This window comes from Clavelina lepadiformis, chromosome 8 (assembly GCF_947623445.1).
Source record: "Clavelina lepadiformis chromosome 8, kaClaLepa1.1, whole genome shotgun sequence".
In the NCBI taxonomy this organism is placed as follows: domain Eukaryota; kingdom Metazoa; phylum Chordata; class Ascidiacea; order Aplousobranchia; family Clavelinidae; genus Clavelina; species Clavelina lepadiformis.
The window spans coordinates 19,309,806-19,331,983 of record NC_135247.1 but is presented as its reverse complement, the minus strand read 5'-3'; the positions used below and the strand labels follow the sequence as shown (position 1 = coordinate 19,331,983).

Below are 22,178 nucleotides of genomic sequence, written 5' to 3'. Positions count from 1 at the left end.
CTGCACCAGTCACAACTCACAATCATGATCAGTTGATTTTACTCTGCTACCCACTGCGACTAATAGACTTTAAAACACAGTCTTGATCCATTGTAGCGTTCACCACCATCTCCGCTAGATAGCGGCAGAACACCACGTTTATTTGCGCAAAGAATTATTGTTTTTCCTCTTTATTGCCTGTACGCGTCTTCGAGTCAGACGTCTTTTAGACTAGAAAGCACACAGACGATCTTTTGAGACGTTTATCCTCGTCAAGTTATGCCTGTGCTTCGGCAAAACAAAATAATATCAAGTGGCAGTGGTGGATCAGGAACAGTTCAATGCCACACATATCTAGCGTAATGTCTTTCATTGCGCTGTAGCTTCCCGAAGGTGAAAGTTGAAATATCGAAAATTTTTCAAAGACAGGAGGATGGGAAGATTCTTTTTAAACATTTTTGCAGCGCATAGGCTATAACTGTAGTTTTATACGATACGTGTACAAATGCCATATTGCCAAATACAGAATTTACAGTTATTAATTTTCCATTTAAACCCTATATTTTAAGACAACTCTTACACTGTTTAGCAGATGTTATACGCATAAACATCCCACATTGCATCAATCATTTTAATGTGACGTATTTTGCTGCTAAACTAGAAATCTACACTAAATTTACATGCACTAAAACGCTGAAAGTTGCCAGCTGCAAGCTCAAAGCTGGATCAATTGACTTCATTTTGAAGGTATTTCTAAGCGGCTTTTAGTTAACTACGAGCTAAACGTAAATACTCAAAGTTTAACAAACTTTGCATTTTCAAAGTTTGCGCTTTCTACAAATTGAAGATTGGGGTATCCCGTAGGTCTACAACCAGCTAACAGTGAGATAGCTTCAAGTATCACAGGTACTCTACAATAGACATCATCATGTTCAAGGAATATATTTCGGTGGTTGGTAAACGACTTCGTCGATCGGCGGCTTCCTGCCCAGGCGTTTGTAGTAGAAGCCACGAATCTCCTTGTTCAGCCAAACTTCACTGATCATCGCAAAGATCGCTTCGATTGCAATTGCCGCGCAGTAGACAATCTATCAAAGTGGTTTTGCTTGATCAATAATTTCCAACTTCACAAAATGAACAAAAGAGGGAAGAAAATACCTGGACTGTTTCCATGGGGAGTGAGAGCCGATAGAGGATTGAAAATGACGCTCCTACGCTCAGGGTGTTGAATAGACAGGAGAAGCCGAACAACCAGATCAATGTTTCCAGCCTAGCAAGAGGAAAATTTTTTCTTCTACTGATTGTTTCTCAATTGTGAATGAGAGATCAGGTTGAAAATACCTCAACGCGTGCGCTGGATTCAACTTCTCCTGGACTTTGTTAAAGAACATCACTGCATGGATAAACAAGAGGAAAGAAACCACCGAGATGATGACGCAGCAGGTCCAGGATGGAAGCGTCACTTCGAAGCTGAAGATCTCCTCGCAAGATAGATGATATTCCTGTTCCTCGTAATCATAGAGAAGCTGGACCAGGAGAGGCGATGTTGCCGTCATGATGGTGAGGCCCCACCCAACCATATTGTAGCTGCTCCGGAATCTGAAACAAACGACTCAGCATTTCCCGAAGAGAAGAGAACTGAGGTCAAAGTTCAACTCACTCCTTTTGATTGACGTTTTTTGCTTGGCTGATGACGTCAATCATGCGAAACGCATGCCATACACAGCACACCGCGCATGCGTAGCTTAGACATAACGCAACAATTGCACACGTCATCGTGTTGCTGGTCCAAAAGTGGAAAATAACTTGCATCATCGCGTGTCGTAACAAAGCTGTTCACAAGAAAGACAACGCAAAGTTTGTACAATGATGATTTTTTGTGGAGCGAGTTACCTGCAACGATGACGTTGAACGAGAGAAACGTCAGCCTCGTGGTCGACGTCTGCGCGAATGAAACCAGCGCAAGTGCCAGCAGGAGGATGGCGATCGAGAGGTAACCGACGTTCTCCACCAACGAACTGGAAATAAGCCGTGACGTAAAACTTTATATTTTTAACAAACAAAAATCTTATAATTGATTGTTACATGAAGTTCGTCATGACTAATCCCTGTCTGACGTCATCGTCTATCACGTCATGGCTAAGAAGAGCAAACGTAGTAAGGTGACGACATTCACAGACGGTTGAGTTGCGTCTGATCTTGAATACCTTGCACCCATCATCGTTAAAGACTCCGACTTGAGAGTGAAGATCAACAAACACGCACAGAGGGTTTCTGCTTTCCCTGCGGCCAACACAACTTTTAATTTCTGCAGACTTCAATCGATTTTTTTCTTTACCCACCTTTTGTGATAAAACGTGACGTAGATAGGGTTGTCAAGGTGGTGACGTAGTTTCCCATCAACGAGCATCTGAACACCAATCAGAGCACTGTTCAGGGTTCTACCGTCGAAGCTGGGAGCGCCATTTACAAGTGACGTTGTCGGAAGTGACGTCATCAAGTCGAAATTGTTGTTGAACTTGAGAAGGGAGAGCTGCACCGTATTGTTGTCTGGGGTCTCTATGACGTTGCTCGGTATTTCCACAAATGATCCGTCTTTGCTAATAACAACAACGACGAAGAGAATTTTATGCTAAAAAGTTTAATCGACACTAAAAATTTTCATTTTAAATTCTATTGTTTTTAATCAAGTACCTGTACTCCGGGTCACCGTGTTGTGGATACTTTACAATTTCTCTCCATCCAGATTTGGCGACAAGGAGCATGTTTAAATCCGGGCTGGTTGCGGTCCGGTAATTTGCATAAGAGCCACTCTCCAAGTTACTCATTGCTCCAAGTGACGCGTCGTCGAGGATTGAGAGAAGTTGCTGAGAAGTGGAGAACGTCACTCGATGACTGGGAAAGGCAGCAGAGTGGACCTACCTTCAATGACCGCTGCAAAGTTGAAATGTTCATCCCTGACCAGAGATGACTGTGATCCGGTCGCAGGAGTTGCTCCATCGATGACGTAAAGAGGTTGATGAAGTCAAGCCTCTCACTTCTTGAGGCGTCCTCGAAGAGAAAGGGATTCCAAACCAGCAGCTCTTTCAATATTTCTGAATGAAAGCTCCGACTAAGAACTTCTGACATTACTTTATACAAAAGTCAACAACAATTACAAAATTTATTGAACATTTTTTACTTTCGATCGCGTTTAGATCTCCGTGAGTTTGAAGCTGGGATTCCGCGACATTCCTCAAGAAAATATTGTTCACGCTCGTTTCTATTTCTTTGAACGCGACTTTCCCAGGAATGCTTGACTCCAAATACTTCAAAACTTTCTGCACCATTAAAATTCAATGAGATGGACTCAAGACTCAAGTTCTTTTCACCGACTTACACTGATTGGAGGAATGACGCAATCAAATAGTTCCTCCGACAACCATTTCCTGTTCTGAGAACACTTCCTGTACGCCATTCCCACGGTGCCCACAGGACACGATTGATTTTGCGTTGACCCAGTGTACCCAGGTTCCCATCGTAGCCGAGTGTCAGAACTGATAACCCCCGGGCACTGAGGAATACTGCTCTCCGATCTGTGGTACCTGCAGCATCCAATACAGGGATAAGCATAAATACAGGAGCGTTATTACTTCACAACTGGTCAAACCTGTTTTGGGGGCAGACACGACGTGTGCATTCTCTCTGCTGATACCGCAGCCCCTCACATGGGTCGCCGTGTAAAGAAGGTGGAGGGTCATCACACATCCGGGCACGAAATTGCACCCCTCCACCACAACTAACAGAACATGGGGTCCAAGCTGCCCAGGTTCCCCAAACCCCTGAAAATATAGCGAACATTGTCTCTACATCGATGTCATGACTTAAATTTAATCGTTCAACTTTCCCACCGTGTTGGGGGCAGCGTGTGGGCCCGCAGCGGAATACTTCCGTTTCTACTTCCGGGCACTCGTGCGAATTTAAATATTCCTTCTGTGTCCATTCACACCGACGCTCTCTGGCGCGTTTAGCTGACTCACCGCAAGTCACGTGGCATGCCGAGAAGGGGAACCAGTTACCCCAGAAATAGTCCCCGGGGCATGGATCCCTCCCTTCACACTTTTTCACTTCCGTTTCCTGCGGAAACGACACAACAATAACAGGATGCAGGGCAGGTATTCTTATATCATCTTACCTTTAGCGCCTGACCACAGTGAGATGTTGGACAACTTTTTCCCCCGTAAGTGGGCGCCGGTAAGTCACAGGAACGCGTCCTGGTCGAGTTTCGAATTCCGCATAAAACAATGCAGGGTTCCCATGACGACCAACCTCCCCACTCTCCGTCGACCGGGCACTGCAGCAGCAAAAGGTTCGCTCCGGTCACGTGCTCTAAACATTTTCTGAAATTTTTGTTAAAAACTTACGGGGTCATTTCCACAAGGTGCCTCCTTTTCCTCACTGCCCTCACACACGGGCGCTATCTTTGAACTTGACCTTGGCAGGCACGAGCGGGTCAGGTGGAGTGTGCCGTTGCCACAGGAACGAGTGCAAGGTCGGAAGGCGGACCAGGGCGACCAGATACCGGGATCCGCGCAAAGATGTCCGGAACAACTCAGCAAATCAACCTGGACACAATTAACCCATGACGTCCAGTTAGAAGAAACCATAAAAGCTAAAGTTCTGTCCTTGCCTGTTCAGTAATGTTCAAAGATGTCCACTTTATATGAGGGGGTGTCATTGTGACGTCATACACAACAACGCTTCTTTCGCTGTTTTTCTTGTTTTCCTCCCGCGATTGGGAGAAATCCTCCAAGCATGACACTTCAGTTCGTTCTGGTGTTTCGTCACAGCAATTTCTGTTTGAGCCAAAATCAGAGAAATTCGATCGAACATCGAGTGAAATGACGTCACTAGCAAGATATTCATGTAAACAGATGATGGAGAAAGTGTAGAGGGTTCCCCCAACTAGGTTGGACGCCGTGTACTTGAGCGAGTTGGACAAAACCGACGATAAAGTCGGAAAGCTCGACCCGCACTCCGTCAAAGAAACCTGAACACATACGTCATCAATCCAACTATGACGTTAAGCTATTGTTAATTTGTGAGATCTCACCTGATACCTATCGACAAGCTCAGCGGGGTCCGGCCGATCCCAACCGAACTCGAGGTGATTCGAACTGGATGAGAGCAGAATAAGACCGGTCACTGGACTAATCGGTTTCGGATTCAAAAAATAACTGATCAGTTCGAAGTTGGGTTCGATAAGTTCGTCAGAGGCGTAGTGGGAGACAGAGAAACGATATCGGCAACCTTGGCAAGAAATATTGAAATGACGTCATAGTGGAAGCATCGAGTAAGATATCACATACCTGTCTGAGGAAGCGTGACGTTTGTCGCCATTGTCATCGAAAATTCTCGAATGTATTGATTGCAATATACAATGACGGGTTCAATGGCGCCTACGTCATCGCACTGTGATTGGTCGAACGCATCGTTGATCGGAGAAATGGCGTCGGCTCCCAGCAGGTAGCGCTCGCAAGTCGGGAAAACCTCCCAGCGGAAGAGAACGGTTTGATGATCGACCCTGTCAAGCAGGAGGCTGAACGGTACGTGGTTGTCCAGGCTAGCTAGTATCCACTCACCTTTCTACTCCAAAGAAATATTTCACTGAAGATCCGGTTGTGACGTAATAAGGTTCAGACTCGCTGTACTTATCTCCAAAGTGGCACGTGACCGTGACAGTGTAATTGGTTTCAGGTTCAAGTTTGTCCAGTTGGAAGCTTGTGACGGAAGAATGGAATTCGTGGCTGATTGACGAGCCGTCGTCTTCTGAAGTTCAAAAGTTCATCATCACTCACTACGTGTACACGATGACGTCATGCAACAAACAACGACGTCACTTACTTTTTACCGCGGTTATGACATAGAAACTGGAGAACTGTGGGTGATTTTGTTCCCAGACGACCGCCATGGAGACTTCGCCGAATATCCTGGTGGAGAGTGCTCTGACGTTGGTGATCACGGGGGGCGTGGGCTGGGTGTTTCCCCTATAGTAGACGGGCGCCCCCTCCACTCCATGATACCGGCCACTGACCTCGACTAAGTAAGGCTGCCCGGGCACCAAGTGGTCGCTTGATGATGCGTCTGCAAAAGCATAGCGACGTCATACTTAGAGCACGGTAACCTGGAAATGTTGATTTGCCAAACCTATGACGTAAGCGGTGAATTCCCCAACATTTTCCTCACTAAGGAGGGTTCTGGTGACATCATCGACATGGTAAAGCTTAACAATGAACTCATCGCTGTTTCCATTCAAAGAGGGGGTCCACGATATGACGTCAGAACCCACAACAGGCTTATCCTCAAGAATTGGTCTGCAGAAAGATTACGTCACTTTGGGTTATTATGCAAAATCTAGAAAACCAGAAATACTTTTACCCCAAGTTTGTTACGATGTCTGGCTTGCTGTGGTAGTCACGTGTCACTGATAACTCCCTCGTGTGGTGGGTTTCTAAATTTCCACTATTGACCACCGCTTGAAAGCGATAGAGAGCACTATATTCGGGGTTGCTCAAAGTTTTCTTGATCTTAGTTTGTTCCTGGCTGAGTGGAAAGCTTGCTGATGAAATGAACTGCGCGGTGCTGAAAGCATGAAATGGTGTGTTTGTAAATTAGTACAAACGGGCTTAATGCGAACAATTATGCGATAATTCTAAGGACTCAGAATAAGTGAAAAAAAGAACCTTTTTTCTTCCTTGATGACCAGGTCGTAGGAAACATTCAGCGACAAAGTTTCGACCCCAATGCTTTGAAGCATGTCGGCGTTCACTGGCTCGAAGCTGATTATGACGTCAATATCACGGTCTGCTTGATCGAAGTTTATGTTTATGTCGACAGTGAACTGATTTGAATATTCAAAACAGGGATCAATGTTCCACAGTCGCGTCACAAAGCCAAAAACATTGAATGATTGTGACGCAAAAATGTTGTCGCTCCCCCCGCAATTGAAAGCGAGATTCTCGATATCTGACGCCGACATAAGGTCACGTGATCCATAAATGAAACCCAATGACCCCACGAACTGAGGTAGGGGGAACACTTCCTGGTCTCGTTTCTCGTCTTCTGAACGGACGTGCTCAACCATAGAGGACGTGCCGTTTCTATACGTCACAATGGGAACGAATGCGTCACTTGACCCGATGACGAAGTGACCAGACTTACCCTCCATCGTGCAATTTCGCCCACTAGATGTCTCAACTTCAAGAAAACCATCGATGTAGAGCTGGCAAACTGTTGAAGCCAGGTGTGGTACCGCCACATGCAACGTCACACAAATCTGATGCCACGTCCCGTCATATAGTCTCGAGGTGTCAAATGCTGAAGCGGATGTGTCGGGCGTTAAAAATACCCCCGAGGTCAGGTTGTCATAGAGCGCAAAGTAGGGGGAAAGTCCCTCCTCAGCGGCGTAGAAGAGCGTCCCGAGTTCTTCGGGTCTCACCCAGACACAGATGTTGTTGAAGTCGGTGTGAGTGAGGGAGACGAAGGTGGGGTTGTGCTCGCCATCGATTGTGACGACTTCATTGTTAAGATCTCTCCTCACTCCTCCCTGGAAGTCCATGCTTCGGTGCTCTGTGGCGCACACCGCGGTTAGAGTAGCAGTCGACTTTCTATTGTCGTCCCAGCATGACCAATACGTCCGAGCTCCGCCGCCGAACGCGCTCCTGCATTTCAAAAGTTAAGTTTCACGATTTTGTATTGACGCGATATTGTGATGAAATAACCAAGTTTTCTTGAATACTTTTTAACAACTTTTCAGCAATTTATTTATTTAATTTAAATTTCAAAGAAGATCTTGCCTTGGGCTTGCATCACTGACGTCACTTGCAAAACAGCCAACCAGGGGCAAGAACCAAGGACACCTGATCCACATTACGTCATATCCGGTTTTGACAACAGTTCTGGTGTGGATTGTTTCAGCGATTACCTGACAGCCGGCCACCCCTGAAATGAATGTTGTTAGGTTTCTATAGTGACGTTACAGTCACCCAATACCAGCGCGCGCTTTAAGCAAGTTGACCTTGCGTAAGAAATCCGCTCCCCCTTCCCGGCCCATATATGACACATCCATGGTTATCTGTGACGTCAACTCCCCTGCAGTGCTCGTTCGCGCATCGGCAGTCGTAGACGCTCTCTCCATCCATGCACGACACGACAACATCAACCGATGTGAGATTACTCCAACGCAGCGTTGACACCGCGGCAATGTTCGAAGTGTTTCTTGCGTCACAGAAGGAGACGTCGCAAGATTCAAATCTGCAAAAAAATGGGTTGTTCGGATGACGTAGTAGCACTATGTAGAAAGAATTTTCACCTCATATCTTCGTCTTGTGTGAAGCAGAACGGGGCGAAATAATCCTCATGACCCCGGCAATAACTATGATTTTCAGCGGGATATGTGGAAAGATCTTCCGGGGAAAGACTCGACCAGCTTCGGCAGGGAAAACCTGATCTGGTTGTGTTAGCCTGAATATATTTTATTAATGAAACAAACCATTCTAAATCGTCAGAGTAGATCACACGCACAAACACACAGGCACACAAACACGCACAAACACACAGGCACACAAACACGCACACACACACATACACACACATACACGCACAAACACACAGGCACACAAACATGTACACAGTAGTGAAAATTGCGGGAGGTTGGTTCAATATATTCAACCTTTCCGCTGTAGTCGACATGTGTGTTCCTGTAGCAGTCTTTGACTTGGCAGATCGACGGAAGGTTCGTGTCGCAGCTCTCCTGCAACCATTCGCCATCTTGGTTGATGGAGACGCACTGAAGCGCATCGGTGTTGTTCATCGCTCCGCCCTGCCACCTTTCCAGGACCTGATCGACTTCACCATCAGACCACAGAGCGACGTCGTGAAAAGTGGTGAGACCAATCCAAGCCCTGCATGAGAACTGGGATAAGAGCTCGGAGGGAAATTGAGTAAGACTGGATCCGTCTCGAACCACATTGACGCGGAATCTTTGGCGATTAACTCAAACTATAACGAGGTGTGGATTGTTTTGTATCAAAGCTTGAAATATCGATAAGGTCTTGGTCACAACCCGCGCAGATGAACACGAAAGCCAAACCATCGAAAATTTAAAAACAAATTTGTTTGCAGTTGCAGCCCAAGTAATATAACTTTGTTTAAAGAGTGAATGTTTAAGAAAAAATGCAGCAACATAAGCAAAGCTGAACAGTTTAATTTTAAAAAACTTTTTTGAATAGAAAATTGTCTCATTTTGAGCGGAATGAGGAGAATTCAGTGTTTCAACAGTTTCCAAAAAGCGACGAAAGCTTAAGTGTTGCTATTTTACAAGGAAGGTTCCACAGACCTGAGTAAGCTTTAAAGTTAATTTGCGCAATTTGAGGTCGGCTTTTGCTTGACTAACTTAATGCAAACTTCAAAATTTCTTGCCCGGAGTAAATTGAGTAATTGGATAAACTTGCCTTCATCTCACCAAGTGATAGGTGACTAAACATTTTACTCATGTTGAGAAGTGTGCATAGATCTACTTCATTAATCTACTCAGCACACGTCCCAACATTCTCACGTATTTCCGGGATTCCCCTACACCGTGCACACACAACCTAAATCTCATAAATCACCACAAACCTATCAAATGATTTCAACAGGAATAACGTCATGGCTGACGTCAACAAGTCGTGAACTTCGAAAGTGTGATAAGACATCAGCACGTTTCCATGGCAACCTGAGCCCCACGAAGCTGATTGATCGTCTAACCCAAAGCAGCTGGGTTGGTCGGGGTGGGAAAGGTACCCCGGGGGGCAATGGGAAGGGTCCAGCAAGGTCTGGGACTCAACGAGTCGTTCCATGAGGTCTCCTCTATCTTCCCAAACCTAATCAAGGAAGAGATTCTACAAATCGCGGTTTTTATTTCTTCACACCCGATTAGCAGGGGAATCACCTGTTGTGAGGGCCGGGCCTGGCAAATGAAGGGGAGGGGGGTCGTCCGTTCGTAAAATTTGACTCCGCTTTCCATCGCATTTCTCTGGTCGACCTGAAACGCGGCACATTCTCCTATCTTCGCCTCTGTGACGTTTGAATCGACAACGTCGTCAGAATCTTTTGAAAGAATGACGTCATTTTTAAAAAGAAGAACAAAATCGAAAGAGGAAGAGAAAAATCAACCTCCAGCGCAGGTTCCGGTCCATGCTTCAGTCCCATCCTCGTATCTGAGCAGGATGTAGATGAGAGCGGCACTGACGTCATCCTCCGACGCAAGAACGAGGTCGCCGTACAACTCGCACGTTCTTTGCGCAACCACCCACGTCGCTACGTTCTTAACGTAATAATAGCATTGTGACGAGCTCAGCAAAGTGTACCCTGGAGGGCAGTAGTAAACTGGCGAGGTTGTGGCCCATTCCGCGGTAGGTTGAACTGCGTCACAAGTAATGGAATATGACGTCACAAAAGTTGAATGTTGTGAAAATCTTCACAAGTTGAATCTTGTTTAGTTTACTTAGACAGGATGCGACTTACTGGCCTGGCACAGTGGACTGGCTGCCTCTTCGCAGCTTCCCCATTGTAGTGATGGCAGCGGGTCGAAGGCGGCCATCGCGCATCTGGGACCGATTCTTCCATTCCCGCTGTGGAAGTTGGGAAAACCGTCTTCTATGTTGACGTTTTCACCCACATTGACCCAAAGCTAAACACGACAGTATAACATTATACACATATAACATATAACAGAGTTACAACTAATGGAATGAACCCGACCTTCCTATCAGCAACTTTAAAGAAATACATTCTCTCCACGAGCCGGGAGTAGAAGTGAAAGGTGTCTATCGACTGCATCGGGTTGATGTTTTGATGACAAATCTCTTGCGCCTCTGTGAAGTTTCCTTCTTCGACGGGGAACCAAATTATCTCTCCTTGGTAGTGGAACAGTTCATCAACTCCTGCAAAGGCGGAAGGTTTCAACTTTCAAAATCTAAAATAGAAGTTTCCGTTCGATTCAACTTCAGGAAATTTCTAAACTTGCCTTCCACGGTTGGGGGGTGTTGGCAGATAAATTTTCCAACAAACTCATCGCAGTCGACCGTGAGGCCACTTCCACTGGCTTCCATGTCAAGCGCCACGCATCCGCTCTTATCGGGGTAACCTTCCCCCCATTTGCTAAAACCTCTCGAGTAGAGGTCGCCGTTGCCGAAGTGCAGTCCAAGCTCCGGATCCCATAAAACGTCTGCGTCACAAACGGAATATGACGTTGATTAATGCGCAGAACATTTGCGTTGCCTCTGCACAGCGCGTCGTCTTCAACGCAGTCACATGACCAAGTAGTAAGCAAGTCACCAACCCGCCGGTTCCTTGCACTGACATCAAAATACGACCCGCAAAGATTCACTTAAAATCAGAATTTTGCGATAAAATCCCTGAAATGAACCTGTCAAATAGACGTGGTTGTAGTTGAATAGATTGGCCGCGTATCGATACAAGACCGGGAAGGGAGAAAGAGCCAACATCCTCCCATTCGGATGATCTCTGGCGCACACAGCGGCAGCAGATTGACGACTTCTTTCCAAGTTGTAGAACTTGATCCAGTTCCCGCCGAAGAAAAAGTGTTGCCCTGGTTACGGGGAAAAGATCAACCCCAGGATGAGTCAACTCTTTTTGAAATAAGACGATGTTACCTGTCTGACAAACAAACTTCTTTGTTTCATCACAATCGACAACGTTGAGGACATTTTCTGACGTAATCTCTACGCATCCAGAACCAGTCAGGTTTAAGTAATCATGTCGTAGATCGAAGATGACGTCATACATCATATAACTCCAAGGCTGGTTTGGCGACGACCGGAAAAATCCTTCAATCAGAGCAAAAGTGCGATGAGAATTTAATTGGCGGGAAAAAATTACGAGCGAAAACTTAAATAAATCAACAAACCGGTCCAAAATATATCGCCCCTAAGTGGCAGCAAGTCTAACATTCTTGAAAAGGTAAGGCTATCCCATGGCGCCGCCACATTTCCATCCATGGCCTGGCATATTGTCTGAGCTTCTTCGAACAAGGTTTTTAGTGGCATCACTGTATACGCCGCGCCAGAAAATTTGTGAAACTTCAATTCTGCAAACGTTTCATTGAACTGATTGTCCTGTGACGTCATATCAACATAATATACTTACCGCTAAACAGCAGTAAAGAGCAGTTCTTATCCAAAAAGAATTTGTTTCCTGACTTCACTTCAAAGCTCGCTTTGAGCACTCCTTTCTCAATCGTTGTGAAGTTAACCGTCTGCGATATTGAGGTCAAGGTTTTCGCGAACCATTGGTTTCATAAAAAAGCGTTTTGTGCTTATGACGTCAAAAAAATTATTTCTTAATTCATTCGGAAACTTCAAAGAAGCTACTTGTTGCTTGTTATCGAGAATTTAAAATAAATCAATAGAAATTTTAACTCTATTATTCTTCATTGTGACGCAATAATAAGTTACCCGAGCCATCACATCTGATTTGTTTGAAGATTTCACCAAAGACCACGAATCGTTGACGCCGACAACAACTAAATGTCGAGAATCTTCAAATTTGGGACTTTCTTCAATAAACTCTGAATTGTGTTCATCGAAACGATATAAACCTTTGATAGTTTTAAGCGGACAGCTCGGTGCATCCCCCAACATCAACAGTCTCCAAGATTCTGGTGATGTCTGGAAACCTGCGATGAAATATCGAAGATTTTGGCAAATTTAAGCTAAATACAAACAACAACTGGTGAAAAACAGACTTCATTCAACCTTAATTCAACTTTAACAACAAAGCTCTGTTTTTCACCCGTTGTGGCTTATATTTGATGATTATTATGCCTGGTAGCAACCATAGGCGGCTATATTTAAAGATAAATTGTCCAGAACCCACCTTCGAGGATTTCCCCCCGAGCGGCTTGATACATCTGCAAATTAAGTTTATCTTGAAAATTGAAAATATAAATTGATGTAATTAGACACAAATAACACAATTTATACAATATTAACGCAACAAATTATGTTTAAAGAAAGCAAACTCACCAGAATTAACATGAAAAAATTCCCACTCATCTTTCTTGGGAGTATTTCATGGTTGTGACCAACATAAACTCTTGTTCAAAAAATTCAAATAATCATCAATAATTCAGAAGGAAACCCTGTTATTAAGAGCAAACAACGCAATCGTATGAATTGAAAAAGAACGAAACTCTTTGTGCCAGTATTGTGACGTCATAGAGTTTTCTTTCACGCGAAAATAGATTCTAATAAAATATGGTGGAGAAATAGGTTATAACTTATAAGGTTGAATAAAGTTGTGTCCTGGACGAACATTGGCTGCTTTGACTTCTTTCATGAATAATTCTTTGGTGAGAAATGATCTGCTTCGCTTACATAGGCCGCCATGTTGCGAAACTTCTTTGTCGCCATTTCGTTTATGTTTACCGACAGTGTCATTAGCACATAATAAGCAAAATGGTGAACAGATTGTTTCATCACATCACAAGTTACCACTGAAGATGAATTGGTCGGGGGGGGGGGGGGGTGGGGGGCGGTCCTAACCGATCAATATTTTGCACAGAAAATTGAGACGAATTGGGTAAAACCACCTAAATTCTATTTTCAGGCGAATTCGTTTTCAGGTTCGTCCGAATATTTTGAACAGTTCTAAAAATCTGCGTGACAATTCTGTCATTGCAGAGGAAACACAACAATAGCGGATATAATTGTTGTTGCACACAAAAAGAAATTTATGGAACTCATTTCATTTACGTACTTTGCAAGTTACAGCAAAGCACGCGTCAGTTCAGTTGTTTTCATTCCTTATTATGCTGCAGAAGCCGATGTTACGACACGAATATTTGCAAAACCAGATTGTAGGATTCGGCAGAAAAAAAATTCCGACCGAATCCAAAAAAACACGATTCTGTACAATCTCAGTCCCCCTTAATGATGATGACGTCAAAAACGCTGAGTAGCCAAAGACAAGACAAAATAATTTGGATGATTAATTTTATTGCGCTTGATATAGACATCTCAAAATTAAAAGTAATTCGTTTTTTGCATCATAATGTTTTATTATTGCAACAATGACGTAAAGGAATCAGGCACGAAGGGAACACGCGGCTACTGCTGAAAGTGTTTCGCTGCAAGCGCGGGGACAGGGCACCCGGTGGGGATTCCCGGAAATGCCCCCTCCGACCCGGCGATGTCCAGGTGGGTGTACTTGAGCGGCTTCGATGAGTCGATCCCGTGCTAAGACACAGTAAAGATTATTACGTCACTACGGCACAGTTTTAAAGTCTCCAAACCAAACCTTATCCAGTCCTGACGTCATAATAAGAAAGGCGCTGGGTCCTTGGTGGCCCCTGGGGGTGCGGCTGGAAGGAAAGTTGTTGCTTTGGAGGACATCTTCGTATTCGGACTTTCCTGGAGGACAGAGCACGTCATCAGACGATCTTGACCCGGTCTACAAATAACACCTCACCTTTGTGGAACTCATAATCCTCTCGTCGAATCGTTGAAATTTCAAACATGTCACCGATGTTCTCTCCTGCTTTGCGTAACAATTGAGCATTGTTTACGTCACGAGCCGGTCCATTGTCCATCGCGATCTGTCCGCGACAAAAAAGCAAATTTCAGCCCCACAACTCACAACAAACGCCTGGTACAGTGGCTGCCAACTTTTAAGAATTCTTTAACCCGTGAATTATTGACAAATTTTTGCGGCTCATTACTCAATTAATCGTAGATGACATTGATCACGTGTTTGCAAGAACATCCAGGACAGGCAACCATTGTAGGCCCACGACGTGTTCTAGATGATTTCTATGTTCTATACCATAATTTATGTCATTACTGACTACGATTAATCAACATCTCTGGTAAAACACGCGCAACTTTTAGAACGATTCTAGCAAACACGCGATTGCTGTTTCCTTTCAAAATGATTGTTTCGGGATCGACAGCGCCCTCCATCAGGCTCAATGACAATATTTGGTCGATTGCAGAGAAGGGTCAGAACGCAAAATGCATTTTTCCCGCTGCTTGTAATTTTGATTCATGTATTCAATAACCACTGGGTTACTTCCCTTAAAATTGTCACTTTGCACTTACCCTAGCCCCAGATTAAGAATTAACCCCAGATTAAGAATTAACCCCAGATTAAGAATTAACCCTAAGCCCAGATTAAGAATTAACCCTAACCCCAGATTAAGAACTAACCCTAACCCCAGATTAAGAACTAACCCTAACCCCAGATTAAGAATTAACCCTAACCCCAGATTAAGAATTAACCCTAACCCCAGATTAAGAATTAACCCTAACCCCAGATTAAGAATTAACCCCAACCCCAGATTACAATGACTCAGCAAAGTCCTCACCGAATATCCGGGGCCCATAGCGATGATGGCGTGGCCGGTGAGTGTGGCGATGGTGTAAAGCTGCGGGTTGACTTCTCCGACCGCGACCTCCTTCGCCTCACACAGACAATCCACCATCGCCATCCGGCCCTCCGCGTCAGTGTTGCCGACACGAACCTGGAGGAGAAGAAGAAGTTACGAAGACGGGGCTAGATTGATTGCAACAACATAAAGTTCGCAAATTTTGCACGAGGCCTCACCCTAACACCAGAGCGCGCTGTTATTATCTCGTCAGCAACGTAACAATTTGCCCCGATGCTGTTCCTCACCATAGACATCGTACCACGGACTTTCAAATGCTTCGGACGAAGTTTGTCGAGAGCCTTCAATCATAAACCACTCTCAAGCACGACGTCATTTCAATAAAAAGTACTATTATGACATCACAAACCTCAAAGAATCCTGCGACTGCCGATGCACCCCCTTTATCCCGGTGCATTCCCGCCATGATCCCCCCGGCCTTGACGTCAGCCCCACCAGTGTCATACGTGACCCCCTTCCCAACAAGAAAGATGGTTTCTGTGATTGGACCTTCCCCCTCGTATGAAAGCTTAACAACCCTCGCATTATGACGTGGTATCACTGTGACATAATAGAGGGAATAGTCAGATGACAATGAACAATATGATGATTATGATGATTATGAGAGAGTATTTCACATTACGTTTGGCGCATCGGTTCACTGCTCCCAAACAAGGATAATTCTTCTCAATGACGTCACAATCAGAGATGACCTCAACCTGGTCATAAAAGTAATTTTAGGGAATCCACGTAACAAAAGAATGACGTCATCACTGCATGCCCACCTCAACCGAAGAATCTTTAAAATGCTTCGTAACATGCTCAGCAACACGAGGTGGCGCCATTCGCTCTGGGTCTGACCCCTGAATATCCCGAACGAGTGATCTGGAATTTTTGCTATTCTGTGAACCTCTGCTCTTATCATTAACACATCGCAGTTATGACGCACCTTGCACCCTCGTAAGCTTCAACCTTCTTCTCAAAGTCACCAGATGTGTTCTTAGAAAAAATCCACAGTATCTTGATCTGAGAGAATAAAACAAATTCGTCAACTTATTCTGATATAAAACAAGTTATTTAGATATATTTTAATCAAAAAATCGTCTTCCTTTAGTTTAAGCCACACAGGCTCTACATAGATATATTATAATTCTTGAAAATATGAACCTTACCTGAAACAACAAAAGCAAACGATGATCTTCATACACACGAGACTTAACATAAATTCTATAAATAAGCTTGAACCCGAGTAAGATTTTGCTACTTTCGGTTAAGACCATGAACCCAATTAACCTTCAGGGTGAGACCCAACTTGTCCAATCGCGAAGTAATTGCCAGAAATTATACTGGTGAATGGATTTTACTAATACCTAGTAGTTTGTTAGTTATTTCTAAAAGTTTATCCCAATTTTGGCCATCTATTATGACGGAGAGGGCGGTCATTATGACGTCACGATAAAAAAGTAATATGCCTGATGACTGGGATTTGTACAGTATTAGGTATGGTAGCAGTGCTAGGCTGATGTGTTTTAGATGGAATATGTCTCCATAGGCACATGATTAGTAGCAGGTAATGTTTATTTTCAGCATAGGAATGTCACAAGTGATAGCACATAAACTGGTAAAGCATTCTTGCTTTTACCGCAGCTACCGTACTAGCCTAGAGCCAGCAGCAAAGACTGAGCTGTAGCTTAGCATCCACATTCACCAACGTTTAGCTGACTTGGGCTTATTTAATGCAACAAACCGCTGCTGCACATGTAAGCTCGTTTTAATTAAACCTGTTACTTCTCAACCATATGATCCAAATACCTGGGTCATGCACATTGTTTGCTTCGTGGTGACCGAATAAGAACCGCCGTCTCCATCATAATCATGCGATGAATTCGCGTTTTCTGGCACTTATTTATCATATAACAATAACACTACATATAATCACTACATACAAGTACAAGTCCTTTCACCAGTGTATTTTCGGACAATTATTCTTTGATTTAAGGCAAATTTTTGTTCAACTTGCCCTTCACTTTATGCAAAAACAGTTCAAAATAAGAGAGAATACCTTTTTCTCCCCCTCAGGTCGACTTTCCCGAATCTCGAGCGGAACGTAAACTCCCTCCAATGCGCCCAAAACTGATGCAAATTCTGCCTCAGGAAACCTGATTTAAGGGAACAAAGTCATGTGAATTGAGAAGGAAATCTGCTGTGGACCAACTAAAAACAATCTTTTCTTATTTCTGAACTCATCGAAGCACCTTTTGTTGCCGATGGTAACCAGCAGAGGAGTTTCACATCCGGCTTTCACGGCTCTCTTCAACCCGACCCGCGCGGCATCGGCAAATCTTCGGACATCGTCGTAATCTCGATTCAACGGACCCGTGCTGGAGAAAATCTGACCCAGCAAAATAAAGTAAGTTGTTGCATTGAACCGGGAAGAAATCAAAGAGATGCGGAACCTACCACCCTCTTCATCGGAGCTGGCATTGGCACGATGGTGACACCGGTCCCTACTGAAGCGTCTGCCTGCCATTCAACAAATATAAGAAATAATCTCAATATTTTCTCCACCAGAAACTCAAGTTTAAATCTAATCACTGCAACAACCAACCTCCTTCATGGCTGCAAGGGGACCCTGGAAAACTGCCAATTCATCCTTCAAATTCTGCAAGTCATCAGTAACTATGACAACACCATCATAGGCATCATCTTGCAATTTATCTGTCACTTTAACTTGACACGGTAACCTTAGGAGTTGACAAGATCATGTTTTAAGATAAAAATCTTACAAACTAGTGAACGATAGCAACCAACTCACCCCATCTTGAAGCAAATGCAGGCGACGTTAATATTCTACTCGAACAATGTTAAGTGCCAGTCAGCAATTACTCTATTAATAAGTAACTACACAACCTGGTACAATGCACACAAGTGAATAGGCAAGCTAACACAATATAGTAAGAATACAACCAATTCATAGACAACAAACACAAATATGTAACAAAAACTTCTACATGCACACGTAGAGGAAAGCTGATCCAATAAAATGGGCTAGTACAACTGAAATAAAAACTATTATTTCTGAACCTATCAATATTTGTTTGATAAAAGCTTCGACTAAAAGTTGTCATTTCAGTTTAATCCAATAAAAATAAGCGACATAATTAATGAGACAAGTAACATTATTTCAGCCCATGTTTTTGCGATTGCCAGCCCCTCTACGATGGGTGTCCTTCCAATCGTCAAAGTCCCTCTGCTTCTTGACTTTTTCATCATCTTCATCATCATCAGAGTCTTTTTCTTCACCAACTTTAATCTGGTCTTGTCCCCGGGCAGACATGCGACCGGCCGCCAACTCCCTTTCATAGAACTCATCCAGGGTGACGGTGGGTAAACTGGGGTAGCCAGCACCAAACACAGATGCCTGGAGTCTATCTTTAGTGAGAATAAAAGGTTTACCAGCAGAAGGTTTCTTGCAACTTTTCTTTTCATTGAGCTCAGCACGAGGGATATCCTTCATCTTGGTGAGCATCTCCAACTCAAACCTGGCACTTGTCACTTCATCGATGGTTTTGCCGATCCATTTGTTGATTTGCAGGAGCCAATATTTTCTTAAAATCTCCTCATCCTGGAGTTTTCCTTCCAGATCTTTCATCAACGCAGCTTGTTCCTTTTCTTTTCGATATTTTGCAATTTTTGTTTCTCTTGCTGCGTTCATCGCAGCTAGGTCGGGGTTTCCCCCAATTTTCTCTTCTGAGTTGCTCCGACCAGATATAATTCTCTCAAGTTGGGAGGCGGGGCCAAGTCCATAATTACTGCAGAGTTTCAAAAAACTGACGAAGTGCTCGAGCGACTCCTTCAAGATGTCGCCTCTTCCATTGATGTCAGTTTGTTTCTTCTGGATGAGAGTGGCCTTGAGAGCCGGGAGAACAAAGTAACGAAGATCAGATGTTGCAACTTCTTCAAAGTCCTCGTTATCACTGAACATTGACAACTCTCGCACAGTTTGAGAAAGAAAATTGAGAGTTTGCAAACATTTCTTCACGGAATTCTGATATTTTTCCGATAATGTCAACTCTACAGAGTTGTCAATCTCGTGATACAATGCCCACAGGTCGTTGAATACATCGACTAACTTCCTGCCATTAGACAAATCCTCCATGACTGCAATTGTGATGTCAGTAGTAAATGCACCAGTTACTGTTGTCCACGGGGCCCAAGTTACCAGTCAGCAGCAAAATGATGTCAACAAACCACCACACACCAACGCCACCCAGTGTTAAAAGTTTTCCAACTGCTGTGCCAGTAAGTCCAAGTGAAAACCGGTCAACCCCCAAGCAACCAAGGAAAACAGATTGCAAGAAGATTGTGATGAAACAATACCCAGTGTAGCTGAATAGAAAGGAATGGCAACAAAAGTGTCAGTCTTGGTTTTAAGCAATAAAAATCTCATAAACACTCATCTCACCGCACACAAGGAAAGCCGCTCTTTGTAAAGTTCCTGTCGCCCGCACAAGAAATTGAGTCGTCTACAACGTGACACCACACCGACACATGCGACACGTTCTCGTAGCGATACTTTTTTTCTTTCTTAAATATTCGCAAAATGTTAAACTAAACAATGATAAAACAAACATATCCTGAAAACACAAGTCCAGTATAACAGCTGCTCACCTGTTCTGGGCAAATGAACTCCGACGTTGTCGAGTTAGCTTGGTCAGGAGCAAACAGTGGTTCGTTACAAACAATAAATTCAGGGGGTCTAAAAAGATGAAAGTAAATTGTACATGCTGTATCACGCATGGATGCTTCATGACGACTGATCAAACGAAACCGTTTAAATTATGGTAAAATATATTAAGTTTTAGCGGCAAAGATATCAATATACACTAAGCTATAAAGTATAAATAAAATCTGAATCAGTCAGCATGATTTCAAAGTTAAAACATAAATACACATTTCAAGAAGAATCGGTAACTTCAGTTTTTGTGTACAAACAAAACTTTGCAAATGGCAAAAAGCATATTGCCAATTTGCAAACACAAATATTAAAAACTTATAAATTGTAAAACGTAAAACAAACATACATAGGCAAAATGGTAACAAACTAAATTAGGAGTTAAAGTTAAGAACTTACAGCAAAGAACATAGAATTTTAGGCGAATATGGGTTGACTTCTTCAACCGAAATGTTCTCAGTTAAATTTTTTGACAGTGCTAGCGTCGAAAACAGGATTCCAACAACAGACATAAAATAAAATTTAAAACAAATTTCGAACAGTTCCATCAGCGCATTGCTCAACCATCATCTCAACAAACTTCCACACAAATCAAATTCATTCAACGAAATACGGCAGACAGGGTATCCGCTTAAATGTTTGTGCGCTATATTTTTTCGCGTTGGTCGAGATTGTGACGAAAGTTGACGTTCTGTGACGATGGTTGTATATATTCGCTACTATGTCTATATACCTGTTTCAAAATCTTCCGATGAGGTAGAACTGGTCAAGTGAAGCACAGGGTGACTTCTCACAAAGACATTTGTTACATCATGTTTTTTCTAACACAGCACTGTAGTTTGAGATATAAGCAAGACGCTAGAAAATATTTAAAGGCAAAAACAGCAACAAAAAGAAATTATAAAAATTTAAAAAAATGTTTTTACAGCAGACAAAACATGACTGCTGACACAGCATGAATGGCTCAAAATATTCATCCTTGGAATGCACAATATAATTTTTTGACTTTGTAGCTTTGAGAGACAAATATAGACTACGCACTCCAATTTCACTGAAGGCTAGAACACGTCACAAAGCAGATTAACAATACGTTCAAACGAAACACCAAGCCGTATTAATTAAAAGATTCAAGTTAGATAGAAGGGGATGAATCGTGTTAAATCTATGCATAGAAGGTATACATTGCAAACAGAAGGAAGGTTAGTGTTTATCTCCTTTGGTCAAAGTGCAATGAAAAGATATTAGGCTATATAAGTATTGATTATTTTTGAGTTGTTGCTGGTCCGCAATGCCGAAGCACGGACATAACTTGACATGGAGAAAAGTTTCTAAAATACGTGTGTGCGCCTTTGTGACGTAACACTCACAGTGATTGCTTTGTTTACATTACGGTGTCGGTATTTGGTTGCAAATCTTAGTACTTACATAATATTTACTCCACGGGCAAGTTGTGTTTAAAATCAGTTTTACAAGTCTTTTGCTATAACACTATGTCTCCGAAGTAGGACCGTATCTCTGTCTCAAGACACACCTTGTGTTTTCAACTGAAAACTGAGGATGTAGTGATCGCATTGACCATTTTAAAATGTCGAGCTATAACCTTTCGACGGTCGAACAAATAAAACAACTGGCAATTATTATGAGTTTATCTGACTATATGCAAGCCATTCCTAGGACAGTAACTAATCAGCAATAATCACGTCATGCGATGAGATTAGTCAGTATCAAGGAATATCCGTAAAACAGCATCGACTTTACAATCCATCTCGCTCGACTAACGAATGACAGAAGAAATCGGTCCTGTAACATTGACGGATGTTGTTGCAATATGTCAAGTAATGTAGAGCACACCTCGAAGTGCTACACCTCCTTGTCCAAAAGTTGACTATTACATATGACAAACTGTAAAAATTGAAGAACGCAATGAGTTTTAAGCAAATGAAAGTTTTGCCTTGTCGTTATCTAGCGGATAATTTCTGGAACGCTACCTAATAAAGT

The 22,178-nt window shown here is 43.2% G+C and overlaps 4 protein-coding genes across 4 annotated transcripts; all 4 read right to left on the bottom strand.

The window, feature by feature from the left end:
• Window positions 1-626: 626 nt before the first annotated feature.
• Window positions 627-13,088, bottom strand: LOC143468451 (uncharacterized). Its single transcript, XM_076965674.1, has 40 exons — window positions 13,047-13,088; window positions 12,898-12,931; window positions 12,477-12,697; window positions 12,169-12,277; window positions 11,930-12,109; window positions 11,676-11,849; window positions 11,429-11,611; window positions 11,027-11,227; window positions 10,762-10,943; window positions 10,525-10,690; window positions 10,174-10,422; window positions 9,950-10,107; window positions 9,637-9,881; window positions 8,690-8,921; window positions 8,330-8,481; window positions 8,036-8,271; window positions 7,815-7,959; window positions 6,702-7,679; window positions 6,397-6,600; window positions 6,166-6,332; window positions 5,863-6,102; window positions 5,601-5,787; window positions 5,328-5,542; window positions 5,072-5,268; window positions 4,649-5,008; window positions 4,383-4,583; window positions 4,154-4,312; window positions 3,870-4,095; window positions 3,629-3,800; window positions 3,359-3,563; window positions 3,161-3,299; window positions 2,902-3,074; window positions 2,674-2,846; window positions 2,322-2,579; window positions 2,065-2,262; window positions 1,873-1,997; window positions 1,640-1,811; window positions 1,321-1,578; window positions 1,138-1,249; window positions 627-1,067 (listed from the first exon to the last, which is right to left on the bottom strand). Exons 1-40 carry the CDS (start codon window positions 13,074-13,076, stop codon window positions 912-914), a joined length of 8,172 nt encoding a protein of 2,723 aa, XP_076821789.1. The 5' UTR covers window positions 13,077-13,088; the 3' UTR covers window positions 627-911.
• A 913-nt stretch (window positions 13,089-14,001) lies between these two features.
• LOC143468508 (putative aminopeptidase W07G4.4) lies at window positions 14,002-18,416 on the bottom strand. Its single transcript, XM_076965777.1, has 14 exons — window positions 18,261-18,416; window positions 18,054-18,189; window positions 17,906-17,968; window positions 17,701-17,837; window positions 17,508-17,604; window positions 16,395-16,471; window positions 16,231-16,330; window positions 16,089-16,164; window positions 15,816-16,006; window positions 15,625-15,747; window positions 15,386-15,541; window positions 14,491-14,617; window positions 14,320-14,432; window positions 14,002-14,258 (listed from the first exon to the last, which is right to left on the bottom strand). The coding sequence occupies exons 1-14, from the start codon at window positions 18,263-18,265 to the stop codon at window positions 14,130-14,132; spliced, it is 1,530 nt and encodes a 509-aa protein (XP_076821892.1). The 5' UTR covers window positions 18,266-18,416; the 3' UTR covers window positions 14,002-14,129.
• LOC143468528 (immunoglobulin-binding protein 1-like) lies at window positions 18,356-19,604 on the bottom strand. Its single transcript, XM_076965808.1, has one exon. It carries the CDS (start codon window positions 19,602-19,604, stop codon window positions 18,630-18,632), a length of 975 nt encoding a protein of 324 aa, XP_076821923.1. The 3' UTR covers window positions 18,356-18,629.
• Window positions 19,605-19,620: 16 nt separating this feature from the next.
• Window positions 19,621-20,787, bottom strand: LOC143468555 (TM2 domain-containing protein 2-like). The gene is made up of 4 exons (XM_076965859.1): window positions 20,580-20,787; window positions 20,117-20,204; window positions 19,911-20,032; window positions 19,621-19,834 (listed from the first exon to the last, which is right to left on the bottom strand). The coding sequence occupies exons 1-4, from the start codon at window positions 20,726-20,728 to the stop codon at window positions 19,621-19,623; spliced, it is 573 nt and encodes a 190-aa protein (XP_076821974.1). The 5' UTR covers window positions 20,729-20,787.
• Window positions 20,788-22,178: the final 1,391 nt, after the last annotated feature.